General features: G+C 47.5%; 1 protein-coding gene across 1 annotated transcript in view; it reads left to right on the forward strand.

Moving 5' to 3' along the window:
* The window catches only part of TMEM178B (transmembrane protein 178B), a 206580-nt gene that overhangs the window by 74817 nt on the left and 107572 nt on the right, over nt 1-24191 (forward strand). The window contains exon 2 of the mRNA XM_069967318.1: nt 1756-1869. Within this exon, the coding sequence (XP_069823419.1) occupies nt 1756-1869 (114 nt within the window). The remainder of the gene's footprint in view (nt 1-1755; nt 1870-24191) is intronic.

Consider the following 24191-nt stretch of genomic DNA (forward strand, 5'->3'; position numbering starts at 1 on the left):
TCGCATCTTTAAAGCAGCCCATTTACCAGTCGCACGTCGCCCTATGTCCAGTCAATTACAATATCTTGGCCCGGGATCGTTCCATCATTTGTGTGGCCCGGCCTTTTACTTAGTTGTGCTGTTTAAAGGCGCTGACCATGAACGCTGATCTCTCTGAAGGGAGCTTGTTTGCTTCTGTATACGGCCCCATTTGGGACACTCTTAAAGGACCCTTATTCTTCCCCTTGTGGACTCTTTGGGGGAGATTTATCTGGCTCAGTTGCCCCTAGCAACCAATCAGATTCCACCTTTCATTCCTCACAGACTCTTTGGAAAATGAAAGGTGGAATCTGATTGGTTGCTAGGGGCGACTGAGCCAGTTTCACTTTACACCATGTTTGATAAATCTCCCCCTTTATCCAAACAGAATATTTTTGATAAGAGGTTGTCCTTTCTATCAATGACTGTGACCGGCCTGGTGCTCCACTCTATCTGTAGTCACTGAATAGAGGACCACAGTAGGAACAGTGGGAATTGCTACTGTGGTCCAATGTTCGGTGACTATTGTTTAACATTGACTGTTGGGTTGGTGAACTTTCGGGGGGCAAGGGTTTTCAAACTAATACCCATATTTGGACTTTCCACTCTATGGGCGGGTTCACACTACGGAATTCTCGCGGACAATGTCCGCGGAAATCCGTCAGCTGTCCGCCCGCACGGGCACGCGCTTTTCCGCCGGCTCCATAGACACCATTCTATGGGCCGGCGTATTCCGCGATCCGCTGAAAGAAGTGACATGACACCTCTTTCAGCGTATAGCGGAATACGCCGGCCCATAGAATGGTGTCTATGGGGCCGGCAGAAAGGCGCCCAGATGTGCGGGCGGACAGCTGACGGAATTCCGCGGACATTGTCCGCGAGAATTCCGTAGTGTGAACCCGCCCTATGGGTACGTTCACACTAAGTAAAACAGGCGGAATTCCATGGAGGAACCGCCACCGCGGAATCCCGCCTGCCTCAATGTGTCAATGGGATGCCTCACGCGCCTCCACTCAAAAAATTGACATGTCAGTTCTTTGAGCAGAGAGCGGTGGAGAGTGGAGGTGGCGCGAGGCATCCCATTGACAAACTGAGGCAGGCGGCATTTCGTGGTGGGACTTTGCCTGTTTTACTCAGTGTGATTGTGAACACACCCAATCTGTACAATGACAATGATATAACTTGTTAGTAGTGTGGAGAAGATTTGCCGAACTGTTGGGGTTCGGCAGAATTTCCCCAACTTGAGCATTTAGTATTGGGAAAGGTTGGATGCCACCCTAGGGAGTCCTGGAAAACATGATACAGCCTACGACATCCAACTTCTCTAGCTGCTGGGAGTCAAATGCCGAGGTTTGGAGACTGTTGCCAAACCACAACATTTCGGCAAGCCCGTTCAACACTATGGGGGAGATTTATCAAACTGGTGTGAAGTAAAACTGGCTCGGTTGCCCCTAGCAACCAAACAGATTTCACTTTTCATTCCTCACAGACTCTGGAAAATGAAAGGAGGAATCTGATTGGTTGCTAGGGGCAACTGAGCCAGTTTCACTGTACACCATGTTTGATAAATCTCCCTCCTATATGTTACCATAGAAGAAAGCAATTACATTGCAAAAACTGTTGTTTTTGACCCCTCCTGGCCACCATCAAACCCAATGTGAGCTCTTATTCTGGTGATGAGCAGGAAATGGTTTACTGTAGACATATAATAATAGACGCCTTGTGTTTCTTTCCTAGGGGACATTGAGCGATGCTCGTTCATCAAGTATCACTATTCCTCAGCCACAATTCCCAAGAACCTCACCTACAATATTACCAAGACCATCCGGCAAGACGAGTGGCACGCATTGCGTAAGTACCTGGCACTTCCCTCCTGGCATTTTCTTGGCATCGGTATGGTTTGTTTAGGAGGTTTTTAGTGAATTGGGTTCCTATAATTACTGGCTTGGTGATGAAGAGCACTGACATTGGATGGAAATTATATTATATTTTATTTGTTTGTATGACTTTGTTTGGTACGAATACAATCGAGGAAACCGGAAAACTGTATGTCAAAGAGTAATGACATCAGATGTCTATGAGGTTATTGGTGGGGCGGGCTCAAAACTAACACCGTCCTGGCAACTGATCATATAATTTATCAAGTCAGAAACACAAGTTCCTATGTAAAATATTTTGAATGAAAAAATGTTGAGATCCACTTTGGTGACTACGACAACGTCTAAATTTAGCAATATATTGAGTGTCCCTGGAGAGAGAGTCTCTCGCGTGTCCCAGTCCTCCCAGCCCAGGTGTTGTGTGTTTTCTTCTCTCGCTATTGGAATTCTCAAGTGATTAGTCTCAGAAGTGATTAATTGTGACAGAAATCAGATTCCTGATGATGGAAACCTGAAAATCTCACAAGAACCGACGGCTTGGATCTGTCAATCACAGAATGTCTTAAAGGGGGGGGGGGGGGTCCCAACTGTTGAAAAGTTACATCTCCCATCATGCCCTTATAGACCTTCATTCTGGCAATTGATAGGAGTCGCAGTGGTAGCGGTGCAATATGGAGAATGATGGGGCAGGAGATGTGCGGCTGTGTAGGGGCAGTAGGGGTAGTACAGTATGGAGAATGATGGGGCAGGAGATGTGCGGCTGTGTAGGGGCAGTAGGAGTAATACAGTATGGAGAATGATGGGGCAGGAGATGTGCGGGGGGTGTTGCTGTGCAGCTTCCAGTGAGCTTCCGGCGGGCACACACTGCCTCTATGACAGGCCGGAAGCTCACAGCTGCAGCCCTGCGGTCCTTCTCTCCCGGTCGGCAGCGACGCACGTGACGTCATCGCGCCGAACAGGAGAGAAGTTCGTACACCGCGGGGCTGCAGCTGTGAGCTTCCGGCCTGTGATAGAGGCAGTGTGTGCCCGCCGGAAGCTCACTGGACCCGGCCCCGGCCTACCTCACCTGCCTCTGCTCCCCGGCCGCTCCCTCTTCCCCAGCCTCTCTCCCAGCATCCCCACAGCCTCTCCTCCAGCACCCCCCCAGCCTTCCCCCAGCACCCCCCCAGCCTCTCACCCAGCACCCCCCCAGCCTTCCCCCAGCACCCCCCCCCAGCCTCTCACCAGCACCCCCCCAGCCTCTCACCAGCACCCCCCCCCGCCTCTCACCAGCACCCCCCCCAGCCTTTCACCAGCACCCCCCCCAGCCTTTCACCAGCACCCCCCCAGCCTCTCACCAGCACCCCCCCCCCCAGTCTCTCCCCCAGCACCCCCCAGCCTGCCTCTCCCTCTGCACCCCCCAGTCTCTCCCCCAGCACCCCCCCCAGCCTCTCACCAGCACCCCCCCCAGCCTCTCACCAGCACCCCCCCCCCAGCCTCTCACCAGCACCCCCCCAGTCTCTCCCCCAGCACCCCCCAGCCTCTCACCAGCACCCCCCCCAGCCTCTCACCAGCACCCCCCCCCCCCAGCCTCTCACCAGCACCCCCCCCAGTCTCTCCCCCAGCACCCCCCAGCCTCTCACCAGCACCCCCCCCCCCCAGCCTCTCACCAGCACCCCCCCCAGCCTCTCACCAGCACCCCCCCCAGTCTCTCCCCCAGCACCCCCCAGCCTCTCACCAGCACCCCCCCCCCAGCCTCTCACCAGCACCCCCCCCAGCCTCTCACCAGCACCCCCCCAGCCTCTCACCAGCACCCCCCCCCAGTCTCTCCCCCAGCACCCCCCCAGCCCCAGCCTCTCACCAGCACCCCCCCAGCCTCTCACCTGCACCCCCCCCAGTCTCTCCCCCAGCACCCCCCAGCCTCTCCTCTAGCACCCCCCCCAGTCTCTCCCCCAGCACCCCCCAGCCTCTCCTCTAGCACCCCCCAGCCTGCCTCTCCCCCAGCACCCCCCCAGCCTCTCACCAGCACCCCCCCCCAGCCTCTCACCAGCACCCCCCCCAGCCTCTCACCAGCACCCCCCAGCCTCTCCTCTAGCACCCCCCAGCCTGCCTCTCCCTCTGCACCCCCCAGCCTCTCCCCCAGCACCCCCCCAGTCTCTCCCCCAGCACCCCCCAGCCTCTCCTCTAGCACCCCTACAGCCTGCCTCTCCCTCTGCACCCCCCAGCCTCTCCACCAGCACCCCCCAGCCTCTCACCAGCACCCCCCCAGTCTCTCCCCCAGCACCCCCAGCCTCTCCCTCTGCACCCCCAGCCTCTCCCTCTGCACCCCCAGCCTCTCCTCTAGCACCCCCCCAGCCTGCCTCTCCCTCTGCACCCCCCAGCCTCTCCACCAGCACCCCCCCAGCCTGCCTCTCCCTCTGCACCCCCAGACTCTCCACCAGCACCCCCCAGCCTCTCACTAGCACCCCCAGTCTCTCCCCCAGCACCCCCCAGCCTCTTCCTCTGCACCCCCAGCCTCTCCTCTAGCACCCCCCCCACCTGCCTCTCCCTCTGCACCCCCAGTCTCTCCACCAGCACCCCCCCAGTCTCTCCCCCAGCACCCCCCCAGTCTCTCCCCCAGCACCCCCCCCCCAGTCTCTCCCCCAGCACCCCCAGCCTCTCCCTCTGCACCCCCCAGCCTCTCCACCAGCACCCCCCCAGCCTCTCACCAGCACCCCCCAGTCTCTCCCCCAGCACCCCCAGCCTCTTCCTCTGCACCCCCAGCCTCTCCTCTAGCACCCCCCCAACCTGCCTCTCCCTCTGCACCCCCCAGCCTCTCCACCAGCACCCCCCCAGCCTGCCTCTCCCTCTGCACCCCCAGACTCTCCACCAGCACCCCCCCAGCCTCTCACCAGCACCCCCCAGCCTCTTCCTCTGCACCCCCAGCCTCTCCTCTAGCACCCCCCCAACCTGCCTCTCCCTCTGCACCCCCCAGCCTCTCCACCAGCACCCCCCAGCCTCTCCCCCAGCACCCCCCCAGCCTCTCCCTCTGCACCCCCAGTCTCTCCCCCAGCACCCCCCCAGTCTCTCCTTCTACACCCCCCCAGCCTCTCCTCCTGCACCCTCAGCACCCCCCAGCGTCTCCCCTAGCAACCCCCAGCACCCCCCCGCCCTTCCTCCAGCACCCCCCAGCCTGTCCTTCTGCACCCCCTAGCTTCTCCTCCTGCACCCCCCAGCCTCTCCCTCTGCACCCCCATCTGCTCTCCCTGCCCCCCCAGCTTCTCCCCCTGCCCCCATCTGCTCCTCCGCCTGTTCCACTGCTGCTCCCCCTGCTACCCCAGCTTCTCCCTTGCCCCCCAGCTGCTCTCCCTTCCCCCCAGCTTCTTGCCCTGCCTATCACCCCATCTTCTCCTGCCCCCTTCTCCTCCGCCTGTCCCCACTTCTGCTCCCCCTGCCACCCCAGCTACTCCCCCTGCCCCCCATCTTCTCCCCCTGCCACCCCAGCTGCCCCATCTTCTCCCAGCCACCCTAGCTTCTCCCTCTGCCTCCCTAGACTCTCCCCCTGCCACCCCTAGCTGCTCCCCCTCACCGTCACCCCAGCTGCCCGCCTGCAGACGAGTTTTGGTCGGAGAAGTCTTCATGATGCTGCGCCAGATGGAGAAGAAAGCAAAAAAGTGAGCGACGCCAATCGGAGAAGACGTCACCTGTGAGTCATTAGTAACTGCACTGTAATCACTTCTATCGTGTGCAGAGCCTGTGTACCATTGGGTCAGTGTATTGTTTGCGGTAGTGTACTGACACAGCCCTGCAGTCACTACAGTACACTAGCGCAAACTTTTAAGCTAGGGCCCAACTACAACAGCTGCAGGCACTACAACTCCCAGCATATGCTGAGGGCTGCAGACTGTCAGTACATGCTGGGAGTTGTAGTGCCTGCAGCTGTTGTAGTTGGATCCTAGGTGAATTATACACTGGATGCTTTGTGGGAGATCAGAATACATAGATCTGTGGGGGCTCAGTGCAGGGAAGTGACCCCAGAACATCACTAATAGGGGATAGAACAAAAAGTGATGTTCTGGGGTCACTTCCCTGCACTGAGCCCCAACAGATCTATGTATTCTGATCTCCCACAAAGCATCCAGTGTATAGGACCCAACTACAACTGCTGCAGACACTACAACTCCCAGCATGTACTGACAGTCTGCAGCCCTCAGGATATGCTGGGAGTTGTAGTACAGTGTAGACAGATGTATTGCTGGACCTTCAGGGCTGATGGTTGTCACCCACAGATTGCAGCCACCAGAAGACTCTGCACACAGTGATTTATTACAGGGTTGTCCTCTCAGAGACTACAACTCCCAGCATACCCTGAGAGCTGTATAAATAGAGGGGGTTCTGAGAGTTTTAGTTCGACTGAAAAAGGGATATGTCACAGATACAGATGAATCCAGTAAAGGACGGGGTCAGCGTGTCGTGTCTCACTGGTTCTATATTGATGGGCCCCAAGGATTATTTCCTCTGGTGGGCCCCAGGTACCCCAGTCCCACACTGGACAGAAGCGGTCCACAAACTAAGACGTCCCCAGCCTCCTTCCTTCCTCCATCACGTCTGTTTGATGAGAATAGCGGGCATCAAGCAGAGCGGCAAAGGGTATATATCATGCATGTAACCAGCCAGTTCCGGGGGGGGCGCCTCGGCGTGCAAAGTGCCTAGGGCAGCATGAACTCTAAATACAGGCCTGACAGTATGGAGAATGATGGGGCAGGAGATGTGCGGCTGTGTAGGGGCAGTAGGGGTAGTAGTACAGTATGGAGAATGATGGGGCAGGAGATGTGCGGCTGTGTAGGGGCAGTAGGAGTAGTACAGTATGGAGAATGATGGGGCAGGAGATGTGCGGCTGTGTAGGGGCAGTAGGGGTAGTACAGTATGGAGAATGATGGGGCAGGAGATGTGCGGCTGTGTGGGGGCAGTAGGAGTAGTACAGTATGGAGAATGATGGGGCAGGAGATGTGCGGCTGTGTAGGGGCAGTAGGAGTAGTACAGTATGGAGAATGATGGGGCAGGAGATGTGCGGCTGTGTAGGGGCAGTAGGAGTAGTACAGTATGGAGAATGATGGGGCAGGAGATGTGCGGCTGTGTAGGGGCAGTAGGGGTAGTACAGTATGGAGAATGATGGGGCAGGAGATGTGCGGCTGTGTAGGGGCAGTAGGAGTAGTACAGTATGGAGAATGATGGGGCAGGAGATGTGCGGCTGTGTATGGGCAGTAGGGGTAGTACAGTATGGAGAATGATGGGGCAGGAGATGTGCGGCTGTGTAGGGGCAGTAGGGGTAGTACAGTATGGAGAATGATGGGGCAGGAGATGTGCGGCTGTGTAGGGGCAGTAGGGGTAGTACAGTATGGAGAATGATGGGGCAGGAGATGTGCGGCTGTGTAGGCTCAGTAGGGGTAGTACAGTATGGAGAATGATGGGGCAGGAGATGTGCGGCTGTGTAGGGGCAGTAGGAGTAATACAGTATGGAGAATGATGGGGCAGGAGATGTGCGGCTGTGTAGGGGCAGTAGGAGTAGTACAGTATGGAGAATGATGGGGCAGGAGATGTGCGGCTGTGTAGGGGCAGTAGGGGTAGTACAGTATGGAGAATGATGGGGCAGGAGATGTGCGGCTGTGTAGGGGCAGTAGGAGTAGTACAGTATGGAGAATGATGGGGCAGGAGATGTGCGGCTGTGTAGGGGCAGTAGGGGTAGTAGTGGTATTAGTAGCAGTCCAGTATGGAACATAATGTACAGGCAGGAGATGTGAGGCTGTGTTGAGTAGTAGAAGCAGTACCACCCTGTTTCTCAAAAAATAAGCCTTAGTTACAGTCAGCTCCTAAAGTGCTGGGTTATGTCACCTCACTGACATCACGGAGATGGAGAATAGGCACATCATAGCTCTCAGCCGTCCTGGACAAGTGCCCCGCTACCTCCCCCCACAGCAGGGCAAAATCTGCTCACCTGCTTCCGTGTCCCGCTCCAGAGTCCTGACTCCTGAGTTTGCTGATTCGGGATGAATCTTACGAATAGTAAGTAACAGGAGTAGTAGTAAGAGTAGTAGAAGTAGGAGTACAGAATGGAACATGACAAACAAGGCAGGAGATGTGCGGTGTGGAGGGTAGTGGTAGTAGTACTGGTAGTAGTGGTAGTAGTACTGGTAGTTATAGCAGCAGCAGTAGTACTGGTAGTAGTGGTAGTAGTACTGGTAGTAGTGGTAGTAGTACTGGTAGTAGTACTGATAGTTATAGCAGCAGCAGTAGTACTGGTAGTACTATTAGTAGTGGTAGTAGTAGTAGTACTGGTAGTAATATCAGCAGTAGTAGCAGCAATAGTACTGGTAGTGGTAGTAGTACTGGCAGTAGTGGTAGTATTAATAGTACTGGTAGGAGTAGTGGTAGCAGCGGTAGTGATACAGTATAGAACATGATGGACAAGGCAGGAGATATGAAGCTGTGTAGGGTAGTAGTGGAGGTAGTATTAGTAGTAGTAGTGGTAGTAGTAATAGTAGTAGCTGTTTTGGTGGTGGTAGTAATAGTAGTAGTAGTAGTAGTAGTGGTAGTAGTGGTAGTAGTAGTAATAGTAGTAGCTGTTTTGGTGGTGGTAGTAATAGTAGTAGTAGTAGTAGTAGTAGTAATAGTAGCAGCTGTTTTGGTGGTAGTAGTAGTAATAGTAGTAGTAGGAATGGTGGTGGTGGTAGTAGTAGTAGAAGTAGTTGTAGTGGTAATAATGGTAGTAGTAGTAGTAGTAGTGGTAGTGGTGGTAGTAGTAGTAGTTGTAGTAGTAGTTGTAGTAGTTGTAGTACTAGTAGTAGTGGTAGTGGTGGTACTAGTACTAGTAGTAGTAGCTGTTTTGGTAATAGTAGGAGTGGCGGTAATAGTAGTAGGAGTGGTGGTGGTGGTAGTAGTAGCAGTATGAGTAGTAGTAGTATGAGGAGTAGTAGTAGTAGAAGTAGTAGTCGTGGTGTTTTGAGACATTCATCCAAAGCGAATGACAAAAGTTTTGTATTCACAGAATTACATAATTTTGGGGAGCTGTCTGACCAGTCTCCTTCCCTGCCCCCCTCACCCCCCCCCCCTATCTGTTTTGCTTGTCTCAGCCCCCCGATCACTCTGCAGCAATGTCATTGACTTTCAGTTTGGTTGATTATAACCCAGTAAAGAATACAATTTACCAGGAACAGTATTCTAATCAGTTGACAACATCCCCGTCATCTCCGTACAAGACGCATCCAATCTTCTCCCGCGCTATCCGGCTTGTTATTGGCGACTTTCAATTAGATTTCATTGTGAGTAACATGGAATCTGTAGAGATGCGTATCATGGAGGACGTCCCCCCCCCCCTGCTCGGAGTCAATTATTCCCCCCCCCCATGTCTCATCTTATCTGTACAATTTCCTCTGCTGATGTTGCTGCTACAATCCGCCCGACCTCATATTTATTACCGGTGCTGCCATGGCGCCTCCTCCTCCTCCACCCCCGGCCCGCCGCCTCCCTCACACTTCATACGGATTTTAAAACTGGCATCGGAGAGGCAATAAACAACGTCCTTTCTCGGCCGTATTCCTCAAGGAGACGGTGATATTTAATATCATACCAGGGCTCCTTGTGTTTCATAGTTCACCGGAAGTTTAATTACTGATTTTCATAATAATAATAAGACGTTCCATGGCTCCGACTGAAAGAGAAGAAAGGGAAGAGAGAGAAGGGGATGGTACAGGGTGCAAGGGGGGGGGGGGGGGACCAATAGAACCCAACTATGGAAAATTCCAGAGAGAACATATACATTGATTGGGTCCTGTTTGTGTGGTGTAAGAGCTCCCTGTACTGGGTGGGAGGGGGAGTGGGGGAGGGGCATGGTCTGCATAGCGGGGTCTACAGCCCTGTACGCTGACCGAGGAAGTCTCCCTCACCTTCCAAATCATTGCAGATCCACTTCAGGCTGGGGCTTACATCCGGGGACAGGACTATTCATAGCTGTAACCCCTCTCTCCCCAGACAGAGAGAGCTGCATGTATGTGCCCACATATGTCCTGCTCATTCCTCATATGCCCCGAAGTCACTGTCAGCCGTTGTGTTTCCCATCCTCTCCATTCCTGCTATAATGTGCCTGCACTTACACTCAGCTATACACACTGCTGCTAAAATGTGCCTGTACTCACACTTAGCTATACACTCTGCTGCTATAATGTGCCTGCACTTACACTCAGCTATACACCCTGCTGCTGCTATAATGTGCCTGCACTCACGCTCAGCTATACACACTGCTGCTATAATGTGCCTGCACTTACACTCAGCTATACACACTGCTGCTATAATGTGCCTGCACTTACACTCAGATATACACACTGCTGCTATAATGTGCCTGCACTCACACTCAACTATACACACTGCTGCTATAATGTGCCTGCACTTACACTCAGCTATACACACTGCTGCTATAATGTACCTGCACTTACACTCAGCTATACACACTGCTGCTATGTCCTTGAACTTACACTCAGCTATACACACTTCTGCTATAATGTGCCTGTACTTACACTTAGCTATACACACAGCTGCTATAATGTGCCTGCACTTACACTCAGCTATACACACAGCTGCTATAATGTGCCTGCACTTACACTCAGCTATACACACTGCTGCTATAATGTGCCTGCACTTACACTCAGCCATTCACATTGCTGTATAGCGAAGTTTCTGTCACTGTCCTCCTGCACAGCTCTGTGATTTTCACCTCCTGATTGGTCCATGCTGAACACACACCCCTTCCCCAATGCAGTCATGTGACCACACAGACCTCTCCCTGCTTCTCTATTCTAGCCTGTTGTACTACGCTACTGCATTATGGGAATCTGCAGCTCCATCCTGTAACTACAAACTGCTGTTGTGTTATTAGGGTTATGCAGTTACTATACATTATACTCCACATGCTGATTGCTATACTGTACAGTAATTTATATATCACATATCCAGCTGCTGTGTTATCAGGGTTATACAGTTACTATACATTATACTCCACATGCTGATTGCTATACTGTACAGTAACTTATATATCACATATCCAGCTGCTGTGTTATCAGGGTTATACAGTTACTATACATTATACTCCACATGCTGATTGCTATACTGTACAGTAACTTATATATCACATATCCAGCTGCTGTGTTATCAGGGTTATACAGTTACTATACATTATACACCACATGCTGATTGCTATACTGTACAGTAACTTATATATCACATATCTAGCTGCAGTGTTATCAGGGTTATACAGTTACTATACATTATACACCACATGCTGCTATACTGTACAGTAACTTATATATCACATATCCAGCTGCTGTGTTATCAGGGTTATACAGTTACTATACATTATACACCACATGCTGCTATACTGTACAGTAACTTATATATCACATATCCAGCTGCTGTGTTATCAGGGTTATACAGTTACTATACATTATACACCACATGCTGCTATACTGTACAGTAACTTATATATCACATATCCAGCTGCTGTGTTATCAGGGTTATACAGTTACTATACATTATATTCCACATGCTGCTATACTGTACAGTAACTTATATATCACATATCTAGCTTCTGTGTTATCAGGGTTATACAGTTACTATACATTATACACTACATGCTGCTATACTGTACAGTAACTTATATATCACATATCCAGCTGCTGTGTTATCAGGGTTATACAGTTACTATACATTATACACCACATACTGATTGCTATACTGTACAGTAACTTATCATATCACATATTCTGCTGTTTCTCATTGTACCCAGGATATTATAACCCCCCCCCCCCCCCGACCTTACAGCTGCGTTATTGATCCTGAAAATCTGCTAAACTATTTGTGTGTGTGTGTGTGTGGGGGGGGGTGATGATTGACAGGAGGTGGCAGCGGTACAATCCTGAGGAAGCTCTCTATCTCTACGTATGAACTCCTGTCTAGACATTTGTTTACTCCTTTACGTATTTAATTCTCTTGGCCTTTCGGGGTTTCTCGTCTTCCGATGTTCTGTGCCTGAGGTGAGAACATAAAAGCCTAATAACTGCGTCATGTATATACCGGGGGTCCACAACCTATGTTCTGCGGAGGCCACACTGTCACATCGGAATACATCAGGGGGCCACAATGACCTCATCAGGGGGCCACAGTTTCTAATGTCATGCGGGAAGCTGTAACTTCTATGGCAGTATATATATATATATATATATATATATATATATGTATATATATATATATATATATATATATATATATATATATATATATATATATATATCAATAGGACTGCCTCTACCTATATGTGGAGGTCTCCTGTCTCCTCAAGGATGGGGCCTCCATCTATCACACATTTATATCACCCACTGACAAGGCATCTGCTGTGCTCTGTGCAGTGACCAGCTGTAGCCCATAGGGGGCAGGTTCTTCATCCCTCTGGTTTATACTAGACACAAGCTGGTATGGAAACAAGATAATAAAGACAAGAGGACGCCGCTATATCCATGATTTAAGGTGGCGCTACAATGGAGTGGCATATGCTGTTTTATTACAATGAAAGTCTATAGAGTGTTTTGTGTTTTTTTTGGCTGAGATAGAAGGACGGATCCTCAACATGGATAATAAAAAAGAGCTGCTTTAGGTTGTAATTCCATGCAATAGATTTTGAAAAACAAATAAATAAATGTTAAATTATCTATCTATCTATCTATCTATCTATCTATCTCCTATCTATCTCTCTATCTATCTATCTATCTATCTATCTCCTATCTATCTATCTATCTCCTATCTATCTATCTATCTATCTATCTATCTCCTATCTATCTATCTATCTATCTATCTATCTATCTCCTATCTATCTATCTATCTATCTCCTATCTATCTCTCTATCTATCTATCTATCTATCTATCTATCTCCTATCTATCTCTCTATCTATCTATCTATCTATCTATCTATCTATCTATCTCCTATCTATCTCTCTATCTATCTATCTATCTATCTATCTATCTATCTATCTCCTATCTATCTATCTATCTATCTATCTATCTCCTATCTATCTATCTATCTATCTATCTATCTATCTATCTCCTATCTATCTATCTATCTATCTATCTATCTATCTATCTATCTATCTCCTATCTATCTATCTATCTATCTATCTATCTCCTATCTATCTATTATCTATCTATCTATCTATCTATCTCCTATCTATCTATCTATCTATCTATCTATCTCCTATCTATCTATCTATCTATCTATCTCCTATCTATCTATCTATCTATCTATCTCCTATCTATCTATCTATCTATCTATCTCCTATCTATCTATCTATCTATCTATCTATCTATTATCTATCTATCTATCTATCTATCACCTATCTATCTATCTATCTATATATCTATCTATCTATCTATCTATCCATCCATCCGTCCATCTATCCTTATGTATCCTGTCTATTCTTGACTGTTTTACATTATTGCATTTTACTTTCTAGTAGAAACGAAACTAAAGAAATAAATGAATAAATAAAGTCACATGACCGGCTCCGCACGTCTCTCCTGGCCCTGATGTCATAAAGAATAGAAAAAGATGAACAATCTTCCTCCTCTCCACATATCACCGCTGTCAGTCACGGGGAGGTTTAATGTACTTTAAGGCATTGGCGCCCAGACCTAGTGCGATGTTTATGCGCTGAATCCTCCGGTGTCCGTGTGCCGGATCCGACGCTGTTTATCCGCAGACTTTTTATTATTTTATGGCGAGGAGAGAAGAACAAGGGAGGAGTAAAATTGACTTACAAGAATATTTGTTTCTCACAGTTTAGTGTTTGCGGCTTCTGCATATGATGAGATGGATTCTTTGTTCTGGCTGATAAAATGGAAATTGTAAGTAGTCAAGTTATAGCATCTCAATATATGGGCACAGGGGCCATATGAGTTTGAGTTTGGGGCCCCTGAAAGCAGTGGTGGAAAAGGGGTCCTAGGTGTCCTAGAGGTTGGCCTTAGAAGAGTTAAGGTTGTATCACAGGAGAATATTATGCTCCACCACAGAAAATACCCTTATTTCTGTATGTTCATTTGTAACCCCGCCCCCGAGGAGTTCTAAATGTCACATAGCCTCTTATCCAACTCAGAAGTCCATTTTTCCAGGAATCCCCTCGTTCCAGCCACCCCCTGTGACAGCAACCATCATCACAGCCACAATGCGCCCCCCATAACATTCACGGGGCCCATAACAGCTACAATTCCCCCCCCCATAACAGCCACAATGGTTTTGCTCGTCCAGCCCATTCGCAGCACAGCAAGATCAACTATGTATGTGGGCTCAGTAGGGATAGAGGAGAAAGTCACGTTACAACTCTATCTTCCCCAAGAACAAAAAGATCAGGCAGTTGAATTCTAACATACCTGATCCTGCTCCTCCCCATTGTCATGTATCGTGTATTAGGATACGACTGTCTTAGAAGCTTCTGATGCTGCCTTCTCTCTTAGCTCCCGGTCCTGTTGTGTAGCCCTCCTGGGATAAGAGTCCCACATGGACACAGCAGCTTGGCCAATCGGTGGCTGAGATGGGACACTGCTTCCTCCCCTGATTGGCAGAGCGGGCAACTGCACATTCCAACCCTGACCCCAGACGTTCCGCCCAGCAGGAATGGGAGCTTTGTAAGATTAGTGGAGGAGGGGGTGTGAGGAAAGTCATCATATTTTATTTTTCTATTTAAAGGGGTATTCCATAACTGTTGATATGTTGCTGCCCTTGGTAAGACGAACAATTCCTTCCATACTTGTTATTATCTATTCAGTCTTCTTCCCAAAGTTGTAAGCTGCTGCTTTCCGCTGAAGACACAAAAATTTGTGTGTGAGCTTTTCTCTCCCTCTCCCCCTCCCTTATGAGACAGATTATGTAAACAAGTCCCTGCCTGGCTGTATCTGCAACTTTGTAGCTTCTTTGTAATGCTGGGAGGGATATTCAGAGGTCAATTTGCTAATGAACTCACTGTGATTAACCCTCCCAGCATTACAACAAAGCTACAATGTTGCAGATAAAGCCTGCCAGGGACTTGTTTACACCAGCCATCATAGAAGGGAGGGGGGAGGAGAGGGAGACGAAGAGAAAAGCTCCAACACAGATTTTTGTGCCTTCAGCAGAAAGCAGCAGCTCAATACTTGGGAATTAAGGAATTCTTAGTCTCATCATGGGCAGCAACATATCAAAAGTTATGTATGAGTGGAGTACCCCTTTAACAACTGCGTGAATACCAGCTCAGCCAATCAGTGGCTGAGACGAGACACAGCTTCCTCCCATTACTGGTTGAGCGGGCAACTGCACGTTCCATCCCTGAACCCAAAGGTTCTACACACCAGGAACTTTAGCTTTGTGAGACTGGTTTAGGTGAGGGAGTTAGGAAGGGAATCAAATTTTATTTTTTTATTTAGCAACGGCATGCGCATATTTTTAAAAAATAAAAAAAATCCTTGAAATAACCCTTAAAATGAGAATATTTTTGCGGAGTGTGAGAACAAAACAAAACAGTAGGAATCCCGCATAAACACAGGGTGAAAAAAAAAAAAAAAAACACGACATTTTTCTTTTTGTTATATATACTGTAGAATGTAATAAAAAAACTGACAAATTCAAACTTTATTTAAACAATTAACAAATTACAAAAAAATAAATAAAATAACAGCCCTAACTGCCCATACTATGTCCTCTCGCTCTCTGTAGTCTGCACTTTTTTTTTTTTTTTTCAATCTCATGTCTTGTTTTGTTTTTTTTACAACACTGCCTGAAAGCAGAACGTGTCAGTAATTCCTCATGTTAGTAATTCGCCCGGCTCGCTCCCCACTATGTGGATCTAGTATTACACCCCAGGCTATGTGGTTATTACAGGGGGGGGGGGGACGTGTCTTTATTTGTTCCTAAGCCTTTAATCCATTTACTGGGACGGCTGTAACCATCTCTTTTATCCGGACAGAAATTATAATTAAAAAAGCTTTTGATAATTTCCCCGGACTCCTGGCTGAGGTCCCTGTTGGTAGCGGGATGGGACGGACGGGGGAACCGCAGATAAAGTGTTCACGTTTGTAAGTAAGGAGATAAGGGGAAAAAATCCCGGAGGAACGGAGGAAGCCGGATGTGGAAAGTTCTAGCCTTCCGACAACTCCGCAAAGTCATTAAAGTCTAACTCCATAATGAGAACATAGACATAGCGGAGTATGATGTACTCACCTTTACCGAGTCTCTCTCATCTTGCATCTATGGTGTTATACTCCAGAGCTGCACTCACTATTCTGCTGGTGGGGTCACTGTGTACATACATTACATTCCTCATCCTGTCCTGATCCTGAGTAACATCCTGTATTATACTCCAGAGCTGCACTCACTATTCTGCTGGTGGGTTAACTATGTACATACATTACATTACAGATCCTGACTTACATCTGTGGTGTCCCACTAGGGGTGTTACTATTACATACACCCTTCACAAAAGTCTGTACTTTTTGTGGTCTTATTATGGTGAAAGTAGTACTAAAAGTTGACCACTAGATGTCCCTGTATTATGTATTAGAGTATGGAAGCTGCACAGCTGAAGGATCGCACTCTTTTCACCCAATTACAGCGCACCCTACACGCAGTAGAGGAAGTTAGTCCCATGGGTAGGGGAGGAGCAAGAGCTTTCTGTTTGAGACAATGTGGAGAAAGGACATAGTTTAGATAGCGGTCCTGTCTGGGCCCTGGCCCTCTGCCGGGTCCCCGTAGTTTAGTCTTAGCCAGTACCCCGCATGGGTAGGACACAAGACAGCACACTGTTACCCATACAAAGCACTATGCAGTGTTAAACCCCTCAGGAGAGGACCAGCCAAAAGATAATGTCAACCCACACCGTGGATTAGGAGAAGTAGCAGGACAATATCCACTAAAGAGCCAAAGAGCTAGGAACTGATCCAGGTGGAGCAAAGTAGCAGTAAGCCTATGAACTCTGTCTCGCAGCGCCGGTGTCAGCAGGGAACTCTCAGCATTCCACTCAACCCAAGTAACAAGGTCTAGGGCCTGTGTCACCCATTAGTACGGTTCGGCCAACGCTAGTGGGCATAAGGTGGTGTGAAGACTGAAGAAAAGGTCAACACACAGGCACAGGTGTTCTTCTTCTACAAGTATTCTTCTATATTCTTCAACATCCCGGCAGAGCACACTACTACATGGGTTGAGACTCTCACGGCATCCTCCTCTCTGCTACTCTACCTCAGCACAACTTTATCGACACAAGTACCCTCTACACTGCACTCCTCCTACAGATCTGGTCGTCCTATGTTCACGTCTTTTATTGCAACTTTGTCAAGTGTATATCCGAGCTCATCTGTATTACCTGCTGCACATTTACAAGTAGTAAACCAAGTCAATGTTATCTCAAGAGTCTGTGATCATTCATCACCACCTACACAGCACCTGCACTGCAACCTTGGGACACTTCCCCTTTCTGTGGGTGGCGGCTCCTACTATCCGGGAGGGTCATTACACGTGCTCCTGACAACTGTGACTATATCATCTGTGACTACACTATCCCAAGGGACCCGGTAGCAACCCGGCAGGACACCGACCATAGGGGAAAAGGGTACAACCGGCTGGCCTCCCCTGCTGCTATGCTGGCCTCCCCTACCGCTGTGCTGGCCTCCCCTGCTGTCCTTTATGGCTGTGCTGGCCTCCCCTGTCTCTGTGCTGGCCTCCCCTGTCTCTGTGCTGGCCTCCCCTGTCTCTGTGCTGGCCTCCCCTGCTGCTGTGCTGGCCTCCCCTGCTGTCCTTCATGGCTGTGCGGTGCTGGAGGGGCTTGGGGAAGGCTAATCAATGGGAAGATATCACCTAGTGACAGCAGCTGTACTGCACGCCGAGCCCAGACCCTGAATAATTCAGGACGGCCCCAGTAATCGTATTCCATGGCGAAAGCTGGAGGTCATTAATGTTTCACAGAGGAGCTCAGCAGTGAGATGCCCCGGGGGTATTTATCTCACTACCTGGAATAATTTATTACCTCCCTCCTCACTGTGCGCAGAATCCACACTGCTTCGTCTAAGGGCCAGAGATGGACAGAGATAGATAGATAGATAGATAGATAGATAGATAGATAGATAGGAGATAGATAGATAGATAGATAGATAGATAGATAGATAGATAGGAGATAGATAGATAGATAGATAGATAGATAGATAGATAGATAGATAGATAGGAGATAGATAGATAGATAGGAGATAGATAGGAGATAGATAGATAGATAGATAGATAGGAGATAGATAGATAGATAGATAGATAGATAGATAGATAGATAGATAGATAGATAGATAGGAGATAGATAGATAGATAGATAGATAGATAGGAGATAGATAGATAATAGATAGATAGATAGATAGATAGATAGATAGATAGGAGATAGATAGGAGATGATAGATAGATAGATAGATAGATAGATAGATAGATAGATAGGAGATAGATAGATAGATAGATAGATAGATAGATAGATAGATAGATAGATAGGAGATAGATAGGAGATAGATAGATAGGAGATAGATAGATAGATAGATAGATAGATAGATAGATAGATAGGAGATAGATAGATAGATAGATAGGAGATATATAGATAGATAGATAGATAGGAGATAGATAGATAGGAGATAGATAGATAGATAGATAGATAGGAGATAGATAGATAGATAGGAGATAGATAGGAGATAGATAGGAGATAGATAGAAGATAGATAGATAGATAGATAGATAGGAGATAGATAGATAGATAGATAGATAGATAGATAGATAGATAGATAGATAGATAGGAGATAGATAGGAGATAGATAGGAGATAGATAATAGATAGATAGATAGATAGATACAGGGGCGTAACTACCTCTATAGCAGCCATGGCGGCTGCTATGGGGCCCGCCGCATCAGGGGGCCCCATGGCCTGCTCCTGCAATACACTGGGCCCCCTGAGCCGTCATCATTTGCAGCATCGGGTGGCCCTGCTGGTCTTCTGGGTTTTGCAAATGTCCCTTTAACTACAAGCACTCCTGACTAGAGCTAGCAGTTATGTAGGTATGACTTCACTTGACCGTTTAGTGGTCAGTCGGGGGGGGGGGGGGGCCCAGCCATTTCTAGTTACGCCCCTGGATAGATAGATAGATAGATAGATAGATAGGAGATAGATAGATAGATAGATAGGAGATAGATAGATAGATAGATAGATAGATAGATAGATAGATAGGAGATAGATAGATAGATAGATAGATAGGAGATAGATAGATAGGAGATAGATAGATAGATAGATAGGAGATAGATAGATAGGAGATAGATAGGAGATAGATAGATAGATAGATAGATAGATAGATAGATAGATAGATAGATAGATAGGAGAAAGATAGATAGGAGATAGATAGATAGATAGATAGGAGATAGATAGGAGATAGATAGATAGGAGATAGATAGATAGATAGATAGATAGGAGATAGATAGATAGATAGATAGATAGGAGATAGATAGATAGGAGATAGATAGATAGATAGATAGATAGGAGATAGATAGATAGGAGATAGATAGGAGATAGATAGATAGGAGATAGATAGATAGATAGATAGATAGATAGATAGATAGATAGATAGGAGAAAGATAGATAGGAGATAGATAGATAGATAGATAGATAGATAGATAGATAGATAGATAGGAGATAGATAGGAGATAGATAGATAGGAGATAGATAGATAGATAGATAGATAGGAGATAGATAGATAGATAGATAGATAGATAGATAGATAGATAGGAGATAGATATATAGATAGATAGATAGATAGATAGATAGATAATAGATAGGAGATAGATAGATAGATAGATAGATAGGAGATAGATAGATAGATAGATAGATAGGAGATAGATAGATAGATAGATAGATAGGAGATAGATAGATAGATAGATAGATAGGAGATAGATATATAGATAGATAGATAGATAGATAGATAGGAGATAGATAGATAGATAGATAGGAGATAGATAGATAGATAGATAGGAGATAGATAGATAGATAGATAGATAGATAGATAGATAGATAGGAGATAGATAGAAAGGAGATAGATAGATAGATAGATAGATAGGAGATAGATAGATAGATAGATAGATAGATAGATAGATAGATAGATAGGAGATAGATAGAAAGGAGATAGATAGATAGATAGATAGATAGATAGATAGATAGATAGATAGATAGATAGATAGATAGATGATAGCTGCTGTATGTCCTGCAGGAAGTGGTGTATTCTCTCCTGTCTGACACAGTGCTCTCTGCTGCCACCTCTGTCCATGTCAGGAACTGTCCAGATCAGGAGAGGTTTTCTATAAGGATTTGCTGCTGCTTTGGACAGTTCCTGACATGGACAGAGGTGGCAGCAGAGAACACTGTGTCAGACTGGAAAGAATTACAGTGGTACTTTGGTTTAAGAGTAACTTGGATTGAGATTGTTTTGCAAGAAGAGCTCACAGGTTTTCAAAATTGTGACTTGGTGTAAGAGCATTGCTTTGGTGTAAGAGCTCCCTGTACTGGGTGGGAGTGCGAGTGGGGAAGGGACATGGTCTGCATAGCGGGGTCTACAGCCCTGTACGCTGACCGAGGAAGTCTCCCTCACCTTCCAAATCATAACAGATCCACTTCGGCTGGGGCTTGCATCAGGGGACAGGACTGTGGAGGTAATCTCTCCATAGCTGTAACCCCTCTCTTCCCAGACAGAGAGCGCTGCTATACTGTGCCCACATCTGCCCTGCTCATTCCTTTATGCTTCCTGCAGTCTCTGTCAGTCCTTGTGTTTTCTATCCTCTCCATTCCTGCTATAATGTGCCTGCACTTACACTCAGCTATACACACTGCTGCTATAATGTGCCTGCACTCACACTCAGCTATACACACTGCTGCTATAATGTGCCTGCACTTACACTCAGCTATACACACTGCTGCTATAATGTGCCTGCACTTACACTCAGCCATACACACTGCTATTATATTGTGCCTGCCCTTACACTCAGCTATACACACTGCTGCTATAATGTACCTGCACTCACGCTAAGCTATACACACTGCTGCTATAATGTGCCTGCACTTACACTCAGCTATACACACTGCTGCTATAATGTGCCTGCACTCACACTCAGCTATACACACTGCTGCTATAATGTGCCTGCACTTACACTCAGCTATACACACTGCTGCTATAATGTGCCTGCACTCACACTCAGCTATACACACTGCTGCTATAATGTACCTGCACTCACGCTAAGCTATACACACTGCTGCTATAATGTGCCTGCACTTACACTCAGCTATACACACTGCTGCTATAATGTGCCTGCACTCACACTCAGCTATACACACTGCTGCTATAATGTACCTGCACTCACGCTAAGCTATACACACTGCTGCTATAATATGCCTGCACTTACACTCAGCTATACACACTGCTATTATATGGTGCCTGCACTTTCACTTAGCTATACACACTGCTGCTATAATGTACCTGCACTCACGCTAAGCTATACACACTGCTCCTATAATGTGCCTGCACTCACACTCAGCCATTCACACTGCTATATAGAAAAGTTTCTGTCACTGTCCTCCTGCACAGCTCTGTGATTCTCACTTCCTGATTGGTCCATGCTGAACACACGCCCCTTCCCCATTGCTGTCATGTAACCACACAGACCTCTGACAGCAGCCCTGCTTCTGTACTCTAGCCTGTTGTACTACGCTACTGCAATATGGGGATCTGCACCTCTATCCTGTATCTTCAAACAGCTGCAGTGTTATCAGGGTTATGCAGTTACTATACATTAATAGCTGTGCACCAGGGACCCCTCCTCTCTTAGGATTATAGATAGGGGGAGCCCTCCGCATGTATACAGCCTAAGCAGGGGTCCCCCAGTCCCTGTACAGATTAGCGGACGGCTTTCCATATTCCTTCAATGTCTACCTAATTTCTTCCCGTAACCGCGGTGTTAATTTTATTTGACTGATCGGGGGAGACAGGGGATCGGTTGGTTATATATCACTTGTCTTGGCGGTATAAGGTGTGGGGGGGGGGGGGGCCTCCGCGTTTAACCCCGCGACCTCCCCGGGACCTGCACTTGTGCAATTACAGAAGATTAAGTCCTTGGTTTTTGCGGCGGTGACAGGCGGGCGGCCCGGTGTCGGGAGACATCTTTTCCAAGGAAGCTGTCACTTGCGCAGAGGTCAGCTGTCTCCTCGGTGCGCCGGCCCCGTCACGTAGGGGACCGCACTTAACATTTTGGCTTTGGGACCTTGAAAATGTTTTGCAGCATTTGTAACCATGGAAACGTGAGCCGGAGCCCTGGGTTGTATGTGCGTGTTATAGCGCCGGCCGGAGAGGTGCCGATGATCTGATGGACTCTTATAGATCGTTTTTCGCAGCACTACGGTCGCAATTTTTGTCCGAGAAGGAAACATGTCGGACGTGACTACAGCATTATGGCACTTAAAAGGGTTAAAGGGGTAAGTGCTGGGAGCAGAAGATCTGGCTCTCAATAGAATAGCGAACTAAGAGTAGACTATGTAACCCTTCACTGCCCTGGACCACCAGGGACAATGTTATCCATCTGTATACACTCCAAGAACATTGGTCACTTTACCTTTAATTTACCATCTCACTGCCATATACTGCTAAGGACTTTACTATTCATTTCATTCTCATTCCTTCTCTGCCCTAGACCACCAGGGACTTGACATGCAATTGTTATAGCACCCCCTAGACCAACAGGGACTTGACATGCAATTGTTTCAGCACTCTAGACTTACAGGGACTTGACATGCAAGTGTTTCAGCACCCCCCAGACCAACAGGGACTTGACATGCAAGTGTTTCAGCACCCTAGACCAACAGGGACTTGACATGCAAGTGTTTCAGCACCCTAGACCAACAGGGACTTGACATGCAATTTTTTCAGCACCCTAGACCAACAGGGACTTGACATGCAATTTTTTCAGCACCATAGACCACCAGGGACTTGACATGCAATTGTTTCAGCACCCTAGACCACCAGGGACTTCACATGCAATTGTTTCAACACTCTGGACTTACAAGGACTTCACACGCAATTGTTTCAGCGCCCCCTAGACCTCCCGGGAATTCACATTCAATTGTTTCAGCACCTTAGACCACCAGGGACTTCACATGCAATAGTTTCAGCACTCTAGACCACCAGGGACTTCACATGCAATTGTTTCAGCGCCCTAGACCACCAGGGACTTCACATGCAATTGTTTCAGCGCCCTAGACCACCAGGGACTTCACATGCAATTGTTTCAGCACACTAGACCACCAGGGACATTGTTATTCATCTGTATACACCTCAAGAACACTCGGCACTTTATAGTTAATCCTCTCACTGTCCTAGACTGATAAGAACTTTATCTTTGATTATTAAATTCTTATCCCTTCTCTGCCCTAGATCACCAGGGACCTCCCATGCAATTGTTTCAGCACCCTAGAACACAAGAGACTTTACCATGAACCCTTTCACTCCCACAGACTACCGGGGACATTACGATTGTTACTGCCCTAGACTGCCAAAGACTTTATCATTAATCCTCTAGACCACCAGGGACTTCACATGCAATTGTTTCAGCACCCTAGACCACCAAGGACCACCATAGATGAGCGGGATTTTTACTATCAATACTTTTACAGCTCTAGGCTTCCAAAGACTTTACTATTAATCCCCCTCTCTACTCTAGACCACCAGGGGCTTTATATGCAACTGTTTGCGCACCCTAGACATCAAGGGACCATGAACCCTTTCCCTCCTATAGAGAAGTGGGGACTTCTTCATTAATACTTTTACTGATCTAAACTGCCAAAGACTTTACCACTAATCCCTTCTCTACTCTAGACCACCAGGGGCTTTATATGCAATTGTTTAATCACCCTACACCACAAGGGACTTTACTATTAATCTTTTCATTGCCCTGGATGATCAGGGACTCTTCCCTCCCAGAGACCTAAGTATTAAAAACTTTATAACTTTTTAAATTATTAAAACTTTTAAGTCCCCTAGACCACCAGGACTTCACCATTAATGCTTTCAGTCTTCTGGACCACCAGGGACGTTCCTATTAATTCCTTTACTGCTTTAGATCACCTGTAAGTTTAGCATTGATTCACGAACTGGAGAGAGTGGAACGGCTGCACATCCCATCTATGGCTGACACTAATGCCGCTAGGCCTATATTAAAAATCAACACC

This window comes from Dendropsophus ebraccatus, chromosome 1 (genome assembly GCF_027789765.1).
Source record: "Dendropsophus ebraccatus isolate aDenEbr1 chromosome 1, aDenEbr1.pat, whole genome shotgun sequence".
Classification (NCBI taxonomy): Eukaryota; Metazoa; Chordata; class Amphibia; order Anura; family Hylidae; genus Dendropsophus; species Dendropsophus ebraccatus.